Source organism: Scomber japonicus, chromosome 12 (genome assembly GCF_027409825.1).
Source record: "Scomber japonicus isolate fScoJap1 chromosome 12, fScoJap1.pri, whole genome shotgun sequence".
In the NCBI taxonomy this organism is placed as follows: domain Eukaryota; kingdom Metazoa; phylum Chordata; class Actinopteri; order Scombriformes; family Scombridae; genus Scomber; species Scomber japonicus.
The window spans coordinates 17,761,119-17,780,782 of NC_070589.1; the positions used below are offsets into that span (position 1 = coordinate 17,761,119).

Genomic DNA, 19,664 nt, shown 5'->3' on the forward strand with positions numbered 1-19,664 from the left:
ACACCAGGACCCACAAACTGAAGCAGATAAATTCAACCATAATTCATTCTTATCATCTGCACCTGTGTTTTTGCTACTACAAGTCAAAATGTCTTCAGTGACAAAGATCCTCAACCTATATTGCTGTCATTTAAACTGGGATAAGATTGATTGACTCTGGTGTATGTCATCTTTCTGGTTTAAATATCCATGGCACCATCGTGTTCTGTCCAGAGCAAAGGCCAATGAGGGGGTAAAACCGAGTCCCATTTATTTACCAGAGGTGTAATTATTGACCAAGTCAAACTCAGAGCAGGGCACCTTTATTCTGACCCTGCTCACTGTGACATAACAGTTTTTAAGTATGAAATTCTACTTATTTTCTATCTAAAAAATAATGAATGTAACTTTTCTCAGATTCAAAAGAAGGAAAAGCTTTTTCTCTTATCAGATTGTAAATAAAAAATATTTGTAAAATCACAGTAAAAAAATAGGTAAATGGTTGACTTGAGTGGTTTGGAGTTTGGAGTTATTTTATGTTAGGTGTCATTATGACTCCTATCAATCTTTAACATTCATAAAAACACATTTGCAATGATTTCTTCCGCTTCATACTTAATAACTTAGCCTTCATTCACAACAACAACTGGCTGACACTGATATTTATGATGTTCTGGTTGGAAATCACTTTGACAAAAAACTGTTATGTAAGCATAAAATGTGTTTCTATTTGCGCTAATAATTAGACAATTATGCTCAGAACTCATTACTGACAGCATAAACTTGCTGATGCTTCCCTCTCACTAGGATGTTTTGTTTTGGGAATGACAAGCCACTATATTTATTACACAACTGTTATCATGGCCTTTCTTCCTTGGCATGGACACACTTGGCACTAAATTGAATCTGGAGTGTTCCAGTCACAGCAGAACAGATGTGAGGCCCCTAAAACAGAACCAGGGCACGTTAAGATCTAAAGACACATTCACAGGTTGTCAGATAAGGACCACATAGTCTGAGTTTAGGATCATATTGTCAACTTAGTAGTGCTCTTTTATTAATGTAACAAAGAAAAACATCTGCATGGGAGCATGTGTCACTGTTGTATGACATTTGGGAGAGCAACACCAATCCCAATGAAAGTGCTCATCTCCAACATCACGAACAAGGTTTTGAGTTCCTATATATGTGTCTCTATTTTAATTGAGAATTTCTGTGTATTTCTGTTCTGTTTTTTTTACTTTGACTTGTTTAATATTCTCTATGTAAAACATAAATCAACACTATTATAATTTTAACAGAACAAACACTTTTTATTTTTTTTAATTGTACTGTTGCTTAGTTTTGTACATTACACAATAAAACTCATTTTTTGTGGTGTGTGCTGATGTGTTGATATGTGTGCACGTGTGTGTGTGTGTTTGTGGCTGTATATTTGCCTGTCCCACCTCCTCTGTGAGTGCAGATTGGCTCTCTGAGAGGAGACTCCTCTTTACAAACCCAATGCTGCTGTAACTGCAGGGACACTCAAAATCAATAAACCACCTACCAGCTACCCTCAACCGGTTCTAAGCTGCCCAAGTTTTCCACAAGAGTTCAAGAGTCAAATGCTATGGACCAAAGCAGAATGATTCACAAACAGTCCGTGTGGATCCAAAATATAACAAAATGAACATGCACTTATAATATTACATCTTTTAAATTAAAACATTGGATCAAAAAAGATCAAGCATTTTTTGACTTATAGGGATTGAATGTTAAGACACTGTAGATGCTGCCTGGTGTTTATATGATATGTATGTCCAGGTGCTACATATAGTTTTATCCAACTCAGCAGAAAGGCCTTGAGAATTTGAGAATGTTTCTAGTTAACTTAAAAGATTCATGCTATTTGCAGAAAAGAAAAACAGAAAATAACAATCCATTATAAAAACACATTAACTTTCCCTTTACTACAGTAATTTGATGTTCCATTGCGCCCCTCATTGCCAACCCCTTAGTCAAGTGACGCACACCGCCCCGTGGGGTCAAAGACCTGTTTGTTTTAAATCTTTACCCAAAACTCTCAGGTTCAGCTTCAGTCTGTGGACTAGTGATTTGACGGTGCAGACTTCCCAGGAACTAGGACATCAGCCGTGATGCAGCGGGCTTTGTTCAGCCGGAGCGCGCTGCTCGCTCAGCAGGCAGCAGCGGCCCTCGACGGTCCCCTGACCGCGAGGTGCGCGCCCCAAATGCAGCGATTGGACCGCTCCATGTCCTCCGTCACCATCCCGCCACCGGCATGCATGCTACGACCGCTAGAAGCGCCTTACCGGTACCTGTTCGGACCGGGACCCTCAAACGTTCCTCCACGAGTCTTAGCAGCAGGGGGCAAGCCAATAATTGGTCACCTGCACCCAGAAATGTATGAGGTAAATGATTAGTTTGGCATTCAGACTGAGTTGGATTGAAATTACTTTAAGGTGGAAACAACTTTTACTCAAGCAACCCGGGCTTGAGTCAAAGACTGCAGGTCCAGATACTTCAATTTACGTTGTATGCCACATTTTGGCTGGTCTGCAGCAAAACTACTTTTATAGCCTTTATTAGGCTATTATTAATATTATTTTAAATGCATGTTTAACATTTATGATTGCTTTTTGCTTGACTGAAGGGTTTGAATACTATTGGTTTTATCTGACTAAATTTAACTTAATGCTTTGTTGTGACACACTAATTATTCATGCTAATTAACTAATAATGAATTCATTAATATTTTGCTTTAAATAGATTTACAACCAATAGATATTCTTGGTATGGATAAAAACATCAAACTTCAGTTTCTGAGTTTTCGGTGATAATTAAGGCTAAATAGTGGTTTTCATTTGTGCTTCTCAGATCATGAATGACATCAAGCGAGGGATCCAGTACGCCTTTCAGACAGAGAACAATATGACGATATCGATGAGTGGCTCGGGGCACGCTGCTATGGAGTGCGCGGTATTCAACACGGTGGAGCCCGGGGAGAGCGTGCTCGTCGGCATTAACGGAATATGGGGGGAGCGTGTTGCAGAAATTGCAGAAAGAATGGGTGCGTCTTTACGCACGGTTTTACGCGCGAACACAGTGGGTCTCCAAAGAGAACATAAGAGCTATACTGATACAATATGAATCTGTTAATTCGTCAATTTACTTAATTATTAAATGATGAATGTTTGTTTTGTTTTTTTTCTTTAGGTGCCAACGTACATAGAATGGTGAAAACACCTGGAAATTGTTTTAGCAATCAGGAAATTGAACAGGTAAGCACAGTGTCTGTATACCAGCCCATGATTTACTAAAGGTACCACAATAAAAATACATAAATAACAGCTCTGACTATTGTTGAATTATTAAGCCAATGTGACTTTTTACACATTTTCAATATCAAGAACTCACCTCAGTGTAATTAAACTCCTTCATCTTTCATCTGTGTGCAGGCCATAGCAAAACACAAGCCTGTCTTGTTTTTCCTCACACATGGAGAGTCCTCTGCTGGTCTCTGTCACCCCGTAGATGGTGTTGGAGACATCTGCAGAAAGTGAGCCTCTTACTGTATCTGTCTCAGAGCACATGTGGTTACACAGCACAGTGAGTGTCATATTATTTCACACTATGTGTCATATCCCTCCAGACATAACTGCCTCTTCCTGGTCGACACAGTTGCATCACTCGGGGCAGCACCAATTTTTATGGACAAGCAAAGTAAGGCAGTGACAAAAGATCAGATGAATCTGTCTTCTACTGTGTGCTTGTGTGTGATATAACCGGCTTATTGTTTTGTGCTGTTAGATATTGACATCCTGTACACTGGTTCTCAGAAGGCTCTGAACTCTCCTCCTGGCACAGCACCCATCTCTTTTAATGACAGAGCATGGTAAGGAGGGCCTGTGTTTGTTCCTGCACGCATGTTTCCAAAAATGGAGAACAAAATGAGAAGAAAAACAATCTCTTTGTCTCTCTGTTCCCTCCACACAGCCACAAGATGTTTAACAGGAAAACAAAACCTGTATCCTATCTCTTTGACATGACACATTTGTCCAACTACTGGGGTTGTGATGGCAAACCAGCCAGAGCGTAAGTTCACTATCCGATAACAATGTTCATTCATGACAAAAAATGTGTATCATGTGTATCCTAGTTTCCTTCATAACCACCTAAACCATCATTTCACTGCGATTGTGACTCATGCAGAGCTTCTGTGGGTGTCACTGTGCTTGAAGGTTTCATAATTCAACAGAAAAAGGTTTTGGTTACACTTGGGATAAAAATTGTATTTAATCAAGAGTGGTGTGTTTTTTTAGATACCACCACACTGGCCCAGTGTCTGGATTCTTTGCCTTGAGAGAAAGTCTGGCAATTCTTGCTGAGAAGGTAAAGGATAGATAGATTTTCTGGAATTTATATCTTTATTCAGTTTGTCTTTCAAATTAATTCAATTTGAAATCATTTGTTAAAGTTTTATTCATACAGCAGGGAGTTTGGCACTTTTCACTCCATGACACATTTACTTGACAAATCATGAACTGTGCACTCACCATTGTCTACTGTTTGGGCAGATTATGACTTTTTACAACATGACCTAAAGGAACTGACTTCTCTATTAATGCCTCTATTCTATATTGAAGTCATTTAAACAAGCCATGCCAACTTTCATGACCACACTTGTCTTATGATATTTAGACTAAACTTCAAATTGTTATCATCATCAAAATAGATATTACTGTGCAAAATATTTTGGCTTAAATGAAGCCAAAATGTTACAGCAACAAATCTCAAAAGGAGGATAACATGTTGTCATTCTTGCCTTTTTTGCCTCCTGTGAGTTGGCATTACTGGTGCTGGCAGGTCTGAGTAGACCTCCCCTCCCCTTAATTTTTTAACAGATTATTTCAGCTGAACATTGATCTTTGTCTCCCTCTAGGGGCTGGAGGAGTCCTGGAGGAAACACAAGGAGGTTGCAGCTTACCTTTACAAAGGACTTGAGGACTTGGGTCTGCAGCTCTTCATCCCTGATAGGGTAAGGAGGAGAAATAAAAAACAATATGCTGTGTGACTTAAGTATTCAGGACATCAAGGATAATCAAAACAAACCACAGCAAGAATATACATAAAAATAGTTAGTATGTAGCCCAGTATATCATATATTGTATAAGGTTACTAGGGAAACATTCCTTATTGATGTTACCTTGTGTTGACCAAAGACATTTCTTTAAATGTTCTGCAGGATTTGAGGCTTCCTTCAGTTACCACCATTGCCATTCCTGAGGGCTACGACTGGAGGCAGATGCTGACCTACATCATGAAAAACCACCAGATGGAGATGACTGGAGGCCTCGGCCCTTCTTTGGGCATGGTGAGTTAATGTCAGCATTTTCAACCCTGCACAGTGAACAAAGTGTCTTTAACTGTGACATCATGATCATCATGTGTGCTTTGTGGTGAGTGACAGCAAGGAGGCGCAATTTAGATTTATGTAATTATATACACAATATACAATATAATTTCTGGAACCCCAGACTGACAAATGCAAATTGAACAGTTACAACAAGAACAACGTCATCAGTTTGGTGTTTTTACAGCTTTCTGAATCACCCTGCTGAGTCACTGTAGACGTGGTTTCACACACTAGTCTAATATAATGTACTTTCCACCACTCTTTTCATTAGGTGATGCGGATCGGATTGATGGGATACAACTGCGAGACGGCTAATGCTGACATGGCACTGCATGCCATGGCAGATGCTCTCAAGAACTGCAAAAAGAGCAAGGCTTAAGAGACCAGATTCCCAGACCATTGACCACATGTTCATTCATTAGGGAATAAAAAATAAACATTCGAAGTGCCCCCAGTTCGAAGTGCAAGATATTTAGAACAGTGTATTTTCAAGAGTTTTAATGATCCATCTGTGTTTTTGTCTGCAGATTTTGTAAAACACAAACCAAAAATTGTCATATGGGCCATTCTGAGTGCACTGAAAGATGTCAATAAAGTGTGCATTATTTTATCAAACCCCTTCTGCCTCTTTGTGTTGTGACAGTACTAAATTATTTCAGGAAAAGATTATCATTATTAGCCAATGTCATGTTCATTCAAGGTCGTTTATGCCTTTACAGTCTAAACTACATCTCCCAGAAAGCACGTGTGCCCGGGCCGTCATAAAAGCTACGTCACATGAAGTGTCCTTGAGAAGCTTTTTTTCCCCCACCTGCATTCTGTAAAGGCCCGCCCCTACTGTGACTCTGACCAATCGAACCAACGAAGGCAGCGAGTGCAAGCCAATTAGAGGCTGAGGAGGGCGAGTCTTTGCGGAATGCGGCTGTGAAAGTAAATAAGGACACAGACCGCAGTGTTAGAGTCGGGCATTTGTTATTTATGCAAGTAAGTGAAACAACTTTACATTGTCTGTGAACCTGAAAACTAAAACCAGGACCTATGTATGTTTGGGTCACCACGACACACTTCATGACACCGCGACTGTCCGACTGGTCTTATTGAGTCACCTTTAAAAAGGGCTTTTCGGGGAAAGTTTTTCCTTATTGGGAACGAGGGTATCATATGTTGTTTTGCTGTACAGATTATAAATCCCCCTGAGGAAAAAGTTATGACAGATATTAGCTGCGTGTAATAGCATGTGACTGCTAAACTGCTCTGTATCATGATTTTAAGTAGGCCTATATATTCAGCTCCAAATTATTAAGCAAACAGTATATTCTACATTCAGAGTTTATTAATATAAAAGAAACATCAGGTTTTCTCATATATTACTTGGCATTAGATCAAAACCTAAATTTGCCCATTACTGCCTCTAATGACGTTTCTCATGTTGTGGTTTTTAGTGGAGTTGAATCCAGGCATTCTTCCTCTCGACTGGCTTCTGGGTACCTGGGAATCTGATGAACCCGGAGAGGGCTGCTTTCCCACCATTAAACCTTTTCACTACACAGAGACATTACACTTCAGCCACGTTGGACAACCAGTCATCAACTTCATGTAGGTTAAACCTGGAAAAATGAGGACAAGTATCAATCTATGCTCTTTTTTTTTAATAAAGAGGAATTCCTTGTATATGTTCCACTTGAACTTCTCTCATGTGAGTTGAGTGAGATTTTGAAGTTTGAAGGACTTTCTTATTGCATAAGATATTGTTTCACAGCAGAGACAAAAAGAGAAAGTTAAAAAATCTGAGACAGAACAATCCAACAGTCAAGATAACTCAATACAACTTCATTACATTTCAGTAAATTATGTCTCTGTAAGGGCCATGTTGACTGGTTATCACAAAGATATTGCTAATAGGGAGTAATGTGATTTATTTATCCATGTTTGTATCTAGTGGCTGGAATACACACTGCTCCTGATTCCTGTCATGTAGAAAGTGTTTTGACAGTCCTCAGCTGACTCCTCACTGTGTTGACAGGTTCAATGCTTTCCATGCAGAGTCGAAGAAGCCTCTGCACAGAGAGTGTGGCTTCATCCGAATGCAGCCGGGAACCAACAGAGTGGCATTCATCATCGCACAGAACTCAGGTAGGTAGATATATTTGATATATTCATCTCACTGGACATAACCCTGCTTTCTGGAATATGTTTGCAGTTTTTAAATTATTATTAGAAGCAGGGAGTTTTTACAGTATTAGTAGTCATTTAACAGTAGTAAACACTATATATAACAATGTGTTTTGCATTTATTATATGAGGTCTGACTGGTATTTATATTAGGCCTGTAGAAGGCTTGGGCTGTATCTGTTTCATACTTTCATACCTTCCAGGCGATGGGGTGCTAATTGTAAAATTTCAGGTGCAGTTTTATAGTTTATATATTTTGAATATTGAGCACCCTTTACTCACATTTAGCTAATTTTTCTTTCAGTTGAGACAGAAATTCATGTAAAACAACGTTACATATAATTGTTAAAAATGTGTATACAAAAAATTGAAATATGTGTTTAATGGTCAAATCATTTACATTTAGATTTATCTGCATGTTGTTTGCATGTTGTTTTACATGAATTTCTATCTCAAATGAAAGAAAAATTAGCTAAATGTGAGTAAAGTGTGCTAAATATTCAAAATATATCAGCTATGTAATGAATATGAATATTATGAATATTAGGTAGAGATACAAGGCAAAACTTCAGAGAGGAAACATTGAAGTCTTACCTGTTCATGAGGTACCACAGTAGAGAAACAGCTGAATAAAAGCCAGGAACAAAGTTACTGATGCCACAAGATGAATATCAGCTCAAGTAAAGATAATTATTACTAGTTTCAGTCACCACAAACATATCAAGACACAAATAATTCATATTTCTGCTAAAGTTTTCAGCAAAGTTAGACCTTTTGAATCAATCCTTCTGCAGCGTTCACTTCCTGAGGTTACAATTAGAGCAAATACAGACAGCGACACTTTGTGGTAGGAGGAGGGATTGCATGCTGCCTTCTAGTGCTCCTTGTAAACTTCAGTAGTTACCAGACAATCACACACATATCAGGCAATTGATTATTTTGAAAGCTGAGTGTTTTCAAATCATTTCAAATATATTTTTTGTACTGCAAAAGTAAGATATAAGCACATTTACTTCATTACCAGTATAAAGTAAAACATTCAGAGTGTATATAATGTCAAAATAAGTATAATTTTACTGCTTTTTCACAGTGTGTTAAGTCTCGATGTGTGTTCTTGTGCAGGTCTGGTGGAGATTGAGGAGGGAGAGCTGGAAGGGCAGCAGCTGAACCTGCAAAGCCAGACTCTGGGCAGGATCTCTTTTGCCAGGAAGCCACATGTACAGCAGGTATAACAGTTTGATCCTGAATCTTGCACTAATTGTCAATAATATTTACTAATTTATTCACTTAGATCATTAAATCTTAATGTTCACCAAAGGCCGCAGAACACTAACAGGACTCCTCTCAATAATAAAATAATTCACTAGTGTGTGGCAATGACCTCACCTGCTCTCCTCCATCTTCCAGATCTCTCGGGTGTTTCAGCTCCGACCAGATGGGAGGCTGGAGCAGACAGTTTCCATGGCAACAGACAACCAGTCACTGATGCAGCACTTGCACATCACCTACCGTCGGTCATCTTGACTCAAACAGGCTATCAGGCTTCTAATACATACAGATACCTTGGAGAATAAATGACAAATGTTGCTTAGAAAAATATCAATAACGAAATAACTTTCTAATTTAATTATTTAAATCAAGTATAATGAAAAGTGTAATTATAAATAATAATGCTTGAATACATTAAACACAGTAAAAACTGAAAGATGTTATTAACCAGGAAGCTTTGTTGGTATCTGAGCTGAGTCTCAATTACAAAAGATTTAAGTTACAGTCAAATTCAAACATTTAATTTCACATTGTATTTAAATTACATTGTTAAACTTATAGGTGCTTTAATTGTGTTCATATTATTCGTCCAGATATTTAATATTTAAGTTGTAAAAGATGATGAATTCATGTTAAGTATATTGTTGTCTTATCTTTAACCTTCATTGCACTAAAATTGAAAGGAAAAGTACCTGCGTTTTTTCTAGAGTCAATGCACTATCTGCAGGGAGAGAGATTCAGAGTTAATTTGTTCTCATACTGGATGACATTGAATGTAAAAGTATGATTAATGCCAGAAAATATGACTTTGAGGTTTACAGAGTTGCTGTTATTTGTTTCAATATGTCCAGGTTTTCTGTGCTGCTGGATTAATGTTTCTTGTAAACTGCAAAGAAGTCTACCTTCTGAATAATCATTTAAAATTGCCTGTCAATTAAGTTTTTGCCTGTTTCTCATTTTTTTTATTTTTGCACATTCTTAAACTCCACTGAATCACATGGCAGCTTCATCTGCTGGTCACCAGTTTGTGTTCTTAACCACAAAGGAAAAGTCCACAATTTTCAACTTTTATAGGTTTTTCATTGTCAAGCTATCTGACATTCATTCAGAAGGGTAAAACATCAATAAAATTGACACTAATAAAAAGTCAATGGTTGAAGATTTTAAGTTTATTGTGGATTTTAAAAAACATTCAGACACACACATTTATAAATTAATACTGAAAGTGACAACTTTCAGACATACCACACAACCATTCTGAAGAGCCAGCGTAGTGGCCGTCTTTATACTGCTGTGGCTTCAATTGTTAAAAGTCATAATCCAAATAAAAAATAAAATCATAAATAAGCTATTTACAGATTAAAAAGTGAATCAATACCATCAAAATCTGCACATTCGGGATTTAACATTCTTCTGTCATCAAGTTCTTTGGCCAAAAAAGGGAACTCAAAGTCAACCCAACATTACTTTGTAAATCTTATCTAAAATTGCAGCTAAGTTTTTAATAGTTGACAACATTTTGGATCATATTTGGTCACTTTACATGCTTTGGTGAAGTACAATAGCGTAGATTAAAGCCATTTAGTGTAAGCAGTTACTACCACCTGGTATTGTTCTTCCGTGTAAACTCGCTCCTGAGTAAAATATGTTTGCTTCCTCATCTGATATCAGTCCTTCCCAGACTGACTTCCACCTTCACTTAGACAAAAACTCAGACCCAGCCAGCTGAGCAGGTTCAATTTTTATAACAAACATATATGATAGCTCTCACCTCCGTCACTCCTTTGGGTGTATTTTCTGAGACAAGCACAGCATTAAGCGTCAGGCGTTTATCTCAGGAGTGAACACCATCATGAATTACAGTTACAACACTGAAGAAAGCTGACATACTGCACTGGAAATATGAAGAAGAGGTGAAGAGATAAGCTTGTACCACCGCCATATATGCTCTTAAATATCACTGTGACTACTCTTTGAATGAAGGGTAATCACTCACAGACTCGTCTGACACCAAGATAACACAAATACGATGCTGATGAAACATTTGCTGTTGGCCCATTCAGCAACAGAGTGATATCTGCTGGAAGTGAGACCATCTCCACTCAATGTTTTATTGACAAGTCTGAGATTTTAAATCTCATATCAAACATGACGACGACTCTGGTGCTCTCCTGTGTCTCAGCTGTTCACGGTTCCTTCATGATGTAGACGTACATTGTGGTGAGGAAGTACTTTAGAGACTCTATGACAGAGGAGAACCAGTGATTTTCTGGGGTGAGATCCTTCTTCACCACACATTTTGTGATTTCCGCCTGGAAAAATCAAATTGAGAAATATTTTTAAAATGACATTCCAATAAAACTTGACCAAACACATTTCAGATATCAGTAGGAAGTAGAAACAGCAACGTGTTTCTTTCCACCAAAACAAACCCAGGTCAAAGAGATTTGTGGCATTAGCTTTTATGTATGGAAGCCAAAACATGACTTATTGTCATTTTTAATTTGGTGTAAATATTGATGATGTATACTATCAGGGAATAAATTGTACATATTTATCTGATTTATTTGTGCATTTCTATAAAATTTACAGTTCAACTATGTTTATATGAAAGATCCAATCATCACATTACAAATCAGATTTTTTGTCAGATCCAATATTTTTATGTTGATGCTTCAATTCATGTTTTTAAATTATGTATGTGTATTATGTATCTGGCTCCGGTATGAACATTTGAGGACCTACACTGCCACGCGTGTACAGATTTAACTGAAATGTGATCTGCAAATGTATCAGAACAACAACAAGAGCAGGTCAAAACCTAGTGTAGAGCTGCAATTTTCTGTAGTGGTCCCAGTAATATTTGTTGTTTAAGTGTAGCATATCACATAACATGGGTTAAACTACATTTGAGTTAAAAAAAAAACAACAACAAAAAAAAACATATCATTTCCACTGGTATTTTGGGATGTTTGATTTTAAAATAACTTTTTATTCTGATTACATCTATACTAACTCCCCCTGCTCTTCCATCTGTTTCTATCAGCAGATGTCTCTCCATTTTCTAAGACTCACTCTGTATTGAGTGTTCTGTCAGAGTAATCATTATTTGAACTGATCACAGGACTATAGTCAACCCTGCTCTCTTACTCGTATTACTGATGTATAAAGCTGAGCTGATTGATGTATTATTTATTGTAAATTATTTCCTTTAATTACCAACACCAATTACACAATTCATTTACTGATGTTCACATGGCCAGATGTTTGACTAAGAAATAAACTGAAAATATGTATGTATTAATTTTAGCATTTAGATGTTTATTCTTTGATTAAAATATGTATTTATTGAAAACGACAATTTTCATCCTCCATACTGAAGAAGGAATCACACAGAAATGTGTCAGCAATTTAGTTTAGACATTAATCATAAAATTAGATTTACTAAAATGATTAAGACATGAGGTTATGCTCTCTGTCTGAATTTTACTTATTTTGGTTTGAAGAAACAAATATTCCAAGTATGCCTGACGGGCATTTATAACACAACTCTATCTGGGTCAAGCATAACAAGACCTTATTAAGTATTTTAACCAACAGAGAGTCACAGAATCAAATAATATCACAGGATATCTTTGTATCAGATCAGCCAACAGGAAGCTATTTCAGGAAGAACATAACTGGGCCTTCCTGAACAAGTTATCATCAGATTTCATGCAGCTCCCCTCTGATTATCAGAACTTATGTAAGCAAACTGAGCTCTGATCCACAAACAAGATAAAGTCTTCACCGTGATGCTGTATATGACCCGATTGTTGCCATGTTTCATCCCCAGATAAATAAGATGCAGGCAGTGTCTTAAATATCCTCATGCTTATTTTCAAGTTTAAGTTTGTCATCTCAACAGTGAAAGTGCAGTTAAGATAAAATAATGTTTCTTACAAAACAGAATAAAACAAAACCTGAAAAAAAACATAAAAACCTTCAGATAAACTTTCACTCAATCCTTGTCCAAAATGTCTCTATAAAACCAATCAGGCAGCAACATTGAACGATCATGTATCAATGAAAAGTAAAAACTTTGCTTCACAATGCCGCTCATATATCACAGCTTTAAAAAAAATCATTATTATAAGCATATATAGCAGTGGTCACTTACCCATCCTCCCCGTCTCTTCAGCCAGTGCACCAGGTACTTCCGGACAAACTGGCCCAGACTGTCCACTAAGATGTGAACTGTGGTCGGATGACCTTGTCTGACACAATCCACTGCAAGGGCTCCGGCTACTGCAAACATGGATACCACCTTCCCCCACGTTATACCTATATCACAAAAAAACTGTTTTAAGTCTTTATTAATGCATATCAAGCACTGATGCTTGTTCTTAGCGTAAAGACAACAAACATTATATTATAAAGCTTCAGCAAGCAGATATTGATTCTGCCTTTCAGTCACAGTGTACTTGTTTGATAAGTGAGAAGCAGAAGATAGACTTCATCCAGAACATTTTAGCTTTAAGCCTCCATGGTAGCAGAATTTCCTGACTGGAATCGATAAAGTGTCATATATCCCACTATAAACACTCCTTTCCAGTCCATGGCAACCATTAATACCAATTTGCACTGTAGTTTCTGTTTCCTCAAAGTTTGTTACATATTTTGTCACCTGACATGGAGCATGTCGGTGGACCTTGTACTGAAATAAATGGTAAACACCCAGTTTAAGTCAATAAACTGATCTGATGTGTTAAAAGTAGCTGATAAGACATCTTACTGCCTTATGTGCCAGTTGTAAAATAAAAAAGATCAGAGTGAGGCTGCCTTTGCAGAGAGGTGGGTGAAAAATACTGATGCAGTATTTCATGTGGAGAGTTCAACGCGTTTAGGAAATGATTTTGCATTCAACACACAGAATTGAGTCATGATGCTATAAATAAGACAATTCTTGGTCCTTTTTTCTACTTCAACTCATCTAAAAACAGAGCTTCACTGACCTTTAGACGATCTAGTTGGGTAATTAAGGGCAATTAAAGGCATCTGGTCATTTCTAGATACTGTTTCCAGGGCAGCAGGGATTGTTAATTTGACTGCCAGTGATGCACAGCAGGACCTAATGGTATTAGCCTCCTTTAGGTCAGCTTTCATTGTCAACGCTGTTCAGAGCTGACCTACAGTGTCTGACTGTGGCTATAAGTGGATAAAGCTCCAGGCAAGCTTAAATGAGATAACTGTCCACGGAAACTGTCAGTCCACGTCATGTCTCACTCTATACTGAGAAGCTGGCCAAGAATAGAGACAAGATTGTCAGGGATAAAGCTGGAGGAGAGGAGGGCGGAAAGAGAAAGAACAGAAGTAGGAGGCAGGATAAGATAGATGGAGGAGTGACGAGCCATGTTGATTTTACTGAGGGAGACCACAGTACAGATGGCTGTGCAACTGCCTCTAAAAATATATGCTGTTATGATACATGCTCCAGTATGTGTACACTCTTTGGGAACATTATCATTCCTTTGTGGTCTCTAAATTCATGTTAAGCACTTGGAGGCTCGATAAGGAATGACAAAAAGCTAAATCGGTAGCTATAAAACAAATTCCAGACAGCAGGGGAAAAAAAGAGTGTACATGTGGTTCTACTATTTTTATCCAGTTTTCGACCCGTCCCAGAAGGCTGGGGCAGCCTGGGTTCACCAGTTTGTTATTCTTCAGGAGGAATCCCACGCTGTTTCCAAAAATGACATCCCAGTGACGTCAAAACAAGCACAAGTTAAGCTAGAACACAGGCAAGAAAATTAAATTAAGCAAGCTCATTTTTGATCTTTCCTGGAAATATGCCAGATCTGAGTTGTTCCTTACACTGTAACCAGACTTATCTTTCTCAAAGGCTCATATAGAGGACATACAGTTGTTGTTTTTTTGTATACTTAAAAATGTCAATGCTGCTTGTGATTGCATACAAAGCAGAGTTCTTGACCACAAGTTCAAGACCAGACCAGAAGTTCCAGTGAAGACAAACAACTAAGTGTTCTTCCAACAAGACTGAAGAAGGATTTAACTAGAAAACCATTCAAAACTTGTTGTTACACTGTTTTATTTTTCCCTCAGATTGACTCAGGACAATCCATTACATTGTTTCGAGCATCTCCAGCTCTGAATCTAATATGCCAAAGGTATGATCCGATGTGTGAAGTTAAATCTGAACAGCCACACTCAAAGTCTGAGTGAAAAGTAGAGAGAGGGACGAGACGTGACGATTATGCATCTTTAAGACAGTCTCTCAAACAAAACAACCCTGCTTACTTTCTCACCTCCATCAATCACTGCATGTTGCCAGAAACAGCCCCTGCCCAATTCCCAATATTGGAATGGTGTGTAGGGGCAGTTTCACACACTGTTCAACTATCTGATCAGCATTTAGTCAATAACATTAAAATGATGGCGGGGATGAGTATGTGACACACTTCTGACATCAGAAGCACCAACATATAAAGCTTATGTCGCCTTTCAGAGACGCAACAGGATTAATCTTCAAGATGCTCACGTCACACCTTTATTATCCGTTAAAATAATCCCCTTGCTATTTTATACTCTTCCACAGTTTAGAAAACCCAACAATGTCTACAAAGACTGCCAACTGACTGGACTTGGTCAAGAAGACATAAAACCAAAAGGCTGACACCAGATAAAGACCACAAGTCTAATTAAAGAAGACCAAGTTCAAAATACCTAAAAAGTGGGGCTGAGCAATACGGAAAAAATTTAAAATCTAAATATTGATACTGCAACGATATTGTAGGGGTCACAATTGTTGCTTTCACAAAACATTAACACAATTATTATTATTATTATTATTTTGATAAATAAACACCAGTAATGTTGATATAATGTGGATATGTAAGAAAAGCCAAATAATAAAACAGCTGGAATAGTCTGGTGGTCAGAAAATGACATCACTTTACCGTAATGCAGCCTTTAATACCAAGAAAAGAAAATACTTACACCATATCACGATATTACAATATCCAAAATCTAGGACAATATCTGGTCTCACATCATGCTATCAATACAATATCAATATATAGCCCAGCCCTAATAAAAAGATCAAAGACACAGGGACCCAATTCATGATGAGAGCAGAAGAAGACAGACAGAAAAGGACATAGACAGACCTCAAGATAAGCCATATTTTTGTAAAATCACAATATCTACATCCACAGTTAATGTGTGTGAATTTTATTTGAGTGTCTAAACTCTGAAATGTGTCTGCTACATAATGCCCTAATAAATTCCTACAATGGAACCAAGAAAATCAAGTACATGGCATCTACAAAACATAGCATACTGCCTCACATAATATAGATGTGAAAAATACAGCTGTGCAGTCAAGATGCAAAATCTCAGTTTACCACTCACTATAGAGTAAATTACTGAGCGTCCATTATATACTATGCTGCCTATCAAGCCAGTGCAGCCACACTTGGCACATTTTAATGTATAGTGATAACCAGGGAGAAGTATGAGTGAATAAGGAAGTGATTTTAGACATGCTCATGTCTAAAATCACTGTGTGATGCAAAAGGTAATGACATGCCAACAGCATCTTACAATCAGTTTTACACTAAGCACTATGAAGAAATGACAGATTAACACACAATCAGCAACTAGCTGCAATTCCAAAACACCATCAGGCTGAAAAAAGGCAATTTTACTTAAACCTGGTATTGTTTGAGCCTTACAATGGCTCAAGTCAAACCAGAAAGTACAGAAGGAATACACTCTTGTTCTAATGGTAAAGAATCGAAATATCTTCAAACTGTAAAGAAATCAATGCCATCTGTTTAGGAAACCACAGAGTGTCTAAACTTAGCACTTCCAGGTAGATATAGGAGCAATTATGTGTTTTGGATGAAATTTCACTACACCTACAGTATGTGTGATTTACACCCACTCACTCTCAACTGAAAGCAGTTCGCAGCCAAAGTGACCTGATGGAAAACCGCACAGGAACACCCGATTAATCACAGTAACTGCCCTCATCAGTAGTCTGAGAGACACCACGGAAGTGTAAAACACTTCCTGAGCTGGCTGAAGACTACATTTTAGTTTAGTTTCCAGCAGGACAGACTTTGGATCGCATACAGTGTAATACATTATCACCAACACCTTCAGGTCCAGAGCCAGTCACATTACTGTACCTGTTGAGAAGATCTCTGTTGCCACGCCAATGAATGCATCCGATACCATGTTCTCCATGGCAACAGAAATGTTAAGCTGCCGTGCCACGTTCCTGTACAGACTGGGCTGTATGCACTCCAGCTCGTCACCTAGGTAACAGAGGGAGAGCATAGACAAAAAAAGAGAGAAAAGGGCACAGGAAGACCACAGTTAATCTTAATTATTTAAACCAAAGCACAGATTCAGTTGAATCCAACTATTCAAATAATGTAATGTAATTCAAACTACCATAAAACCTAACCATTTGACCAACTTAAACAGTGGGTGTCATTGAGTGTCACAGATTTAAGTAAAACATGTTTCACTGCTGATTTCTCTTAAGAACAAACTGGACACTTGCTAAGTCAAATAAATCTTCCAGATGTAATCACCTGGCTCACAAACACATAATCTTCAATTAACACATAATTGTGTCTAATTGTTTATCTAAATAGCTGAGAAAAAGTACACCTACACCTCCAACTGCAAAATCAGTCAAAAAGTATTGCAATTAGATATTTGTTCAAAGTTGTAAAGCCCTACCTACAATACAAGTAGAAAATGATGAACAGGTATTCAGTCTGGTTTCTGATGTGTATCAGTTATCTTTTCCAACTCTGCTGAGTCATCACAGATTGCAAACCTCTTCCTAATCAGAAGTACGTTAAAATGCAGCAGCTAAGCTTTTTGACCTATAGCAGTGATTATATCTCAATCACAACAGTCACCTCACACAGGCTTCCAGTCGAAGTCACACAAGACAATGAAAGTCTAACGATATATTAATATATTGATTGTTTTCCATGTTAGATTACAGTATGTCTCATTCACATTGTGTAGGACTTCAGAAAGGCTTTTATTAGATTAATGTTTTATTCTCATTAACTGGTCATTTTTTACTTGTAGGACTCACACATGGAGTCTGCATCTTCCATGTTGACCCTCCTCTTGTTTTATAGTATGCTGCAACAGTTGAAATATCCACCAAGGACATTATTGTTGCTAAGATATCTCAAAAACATGTACATAGACCATGATTGTCAAAGATAGCAAATAAAACCCACAAAGAAATATAAGAGTGCATTCTATCTTCTCCTGGATTTATGAGGGAAAGTCTATCAACTCCACAAAGATGACAGCCATGGCCTTGGATACGCTTACGTGCTGCTAAAAGATGCCAATTTGCCTCCTTAAGTGGCTCATTTTATTAATTTCAATGTTCACTACTTTTCTGTGGCTGTGCAGCAGTTCACATTTCTCTTACCGAGACAGAGGAGCACCAAAGACACCTCAGACAACGCTGCATTTGACGGAGATAGATTGAGTTCAGTTTTGGACCATCCCAGCCCATTCTGGTTGAGCCTGGAGAGGATGTAGTCTCTACACAGCGCTTTGGACTGAGACACCAGCTCCTTCTCAGTCAATGATCGGTCAAACACATCCAGGACCTCTGCGGCAAACACAGAAGACCGCCGCAAGACCTCCATGTCCTCCCTCAGAGGGACCTGGGTCAGGGAGCGACTGACCTCTTCCGTTCAGCTGTGCCTCAGTCTGTCCTCTCTTTATCCTCGGAGGACCAAACTTTAACACTGAAGGCAATATGGCAGCTGTGAGGATAATAAAGAAACCTCTTTTAGACACAGTCAATTATTTGGTCACAAAAAAAATATGAATTTAACCATTTGAGTTAGAAATGTAGGCAAACATTCCTTTTTCTTTCTTTTTTTATATCTACATTGAATGTGGGTGTATGCTCTCTATCAGAATTTGAATCAGACCAGAACCTTACATAATAAAATGATGGAGGCGTTATTGTTGTGAGTCACATGGTGGGACAGTCAAGATATTGCTACACTTATTGCATTATGCAAGCATTGATACCACAAATAATATCCTGCCATCAGCAACAGCTCTATCTTAATTTGAAACAAAATGTGCAAATCACACGAGGTTTCAGTGCAAACTTAAGCAACCTCAACCTTAAGTAACCATTTCAATGTGCTTGTTAAATTTTCTGTCAATTAAGACTGCTTACCATCAACATGTTCATGCACAAAGATGTCCTCACTCTGACAGCAGCGACTTGTCCGATAATGGACCACTGAGTCAGAAAACCACAAATCAGCTCTCTGGAGAGTCTCACAGCCAAAAAAAATAGTCCGACCTTAAGAACAGTAAAGCTCGTCTTAACTAGTCACACAATTAGTAATAAACCACAGGGTGGAGTGGCTCACGTCTCATTTCACGTTGTGGTCTTGTGGAGTCGTTTCCTTGAAAAGGCTCAGACAGACTGAGCTGTGGGACTCAGTCGGAGGACGCCTACCTGTTGTTCCACCTTCCCATTGGCGCTCACTGGGTGCGTTGGATTTGTGGTCAAGAAAATCCCGGAGACGGGGTTTGTACGCCTGCGTCGCAACCACTGAACGGGCCCACCCACACTACGGTAGACAAGGGGAGCCAAATCAACTGCATCCATATGTCCATTCACAATTTTCTGTTGATTAGCCGGCAACAATCCTCTGAAAGAATAGTTTTCTTGTTATTTTGTTAACATTTTGTTTTTTGTGCATTAAAGCCAACAGGCAGTGATGCAATCTGGCGTGTGCGTAATTATTGT

The 19,664-nt window shown here is 38.2% G+C and overlaps 3 protein-coding genes across 3 annotated transcripts; 2 read left to right on the forward strand and 1 right to left on the reverse strand.

Annotated features, from left to right (window-relative positions):
- The first annotated feature begins 2,048 nt into the window (after positions 1-2,048).
- Positions 2,049-6,011, forward strand: agxtb (alanine--glyoxylate and serine--pyruvate aminotransferase b). Its single transcript, XM_053329326.1, has 11 exons — positions 2,049-2,390; positions 2,857-3,049; positions 3,196-3,260; positions 3,438-3,538; positions 3,632-3,702; positions 3,790-3,874; positions 3,976-4,074; positions 4,302-4,371; positions 4,922-5,017; positions 5,225-5,353; positions 5,667-6,011. The coding sequence occupies exons 1-11, from the start codon at positions 2,118-2,120 to the stop codon at positions 5,772-5,774; spliced, it is 1,290 nt and encodes a 429-aa protein (XP_053185301.1). The 5' UTR covers positions 2,049-2,117; the 3' UTR covers positions 5,775-6,011.
- Positions 5,935-9,885, forward strand: thap4 (THAP domain containing 4). The gene is made up of 4 exons (XM_053329329.1): positions 5,935-6,991; positions 7,419-7,528; positions 8,690-8,793; positions 8,975-9,885. Exons 1-4 carry the CDS (start codon positions 6,810-6,812, stop codon positions 9,089-9,091), a joined length of 513 nt encoding a protein of 170 aa, XP_053185304.1. The 5' UTR covers positions 5,935-6,809; the 3' UTR covers positions 9,092-9,885.
- A 70-nt stretch (positions 9,886-9,955) lies between these two features.
- bokb (BCL2 family apoptosis regulator BOK b) lies at positions 9,956-19,301 on the reverse strand. The gene is made up of 5 exons (XM_053329328.1): positions 19,083-19,301; positions 18,312-18,654; positions 17,029-17,157; positions 12,996-13,159; positions 9,956-11,148 (listed from the first exon to the last, which is right to left on the reverse strand). The coding sequence occupies exons 2-5, from the start codon at positions 18,532-18,534 to the stop codon at positions 11,023-11,025; spliced, it is 642 nt and encodes a 213-aa protein (XP_053185303.1). The 5' UTR covers positions 18,535-18,654; positions 19,083-19,301; the 3' UTR covers positions 9,956-11,022.
- Between the last annotated feature and the right edge of the window lie 363 nt (positions 19,302-19,664).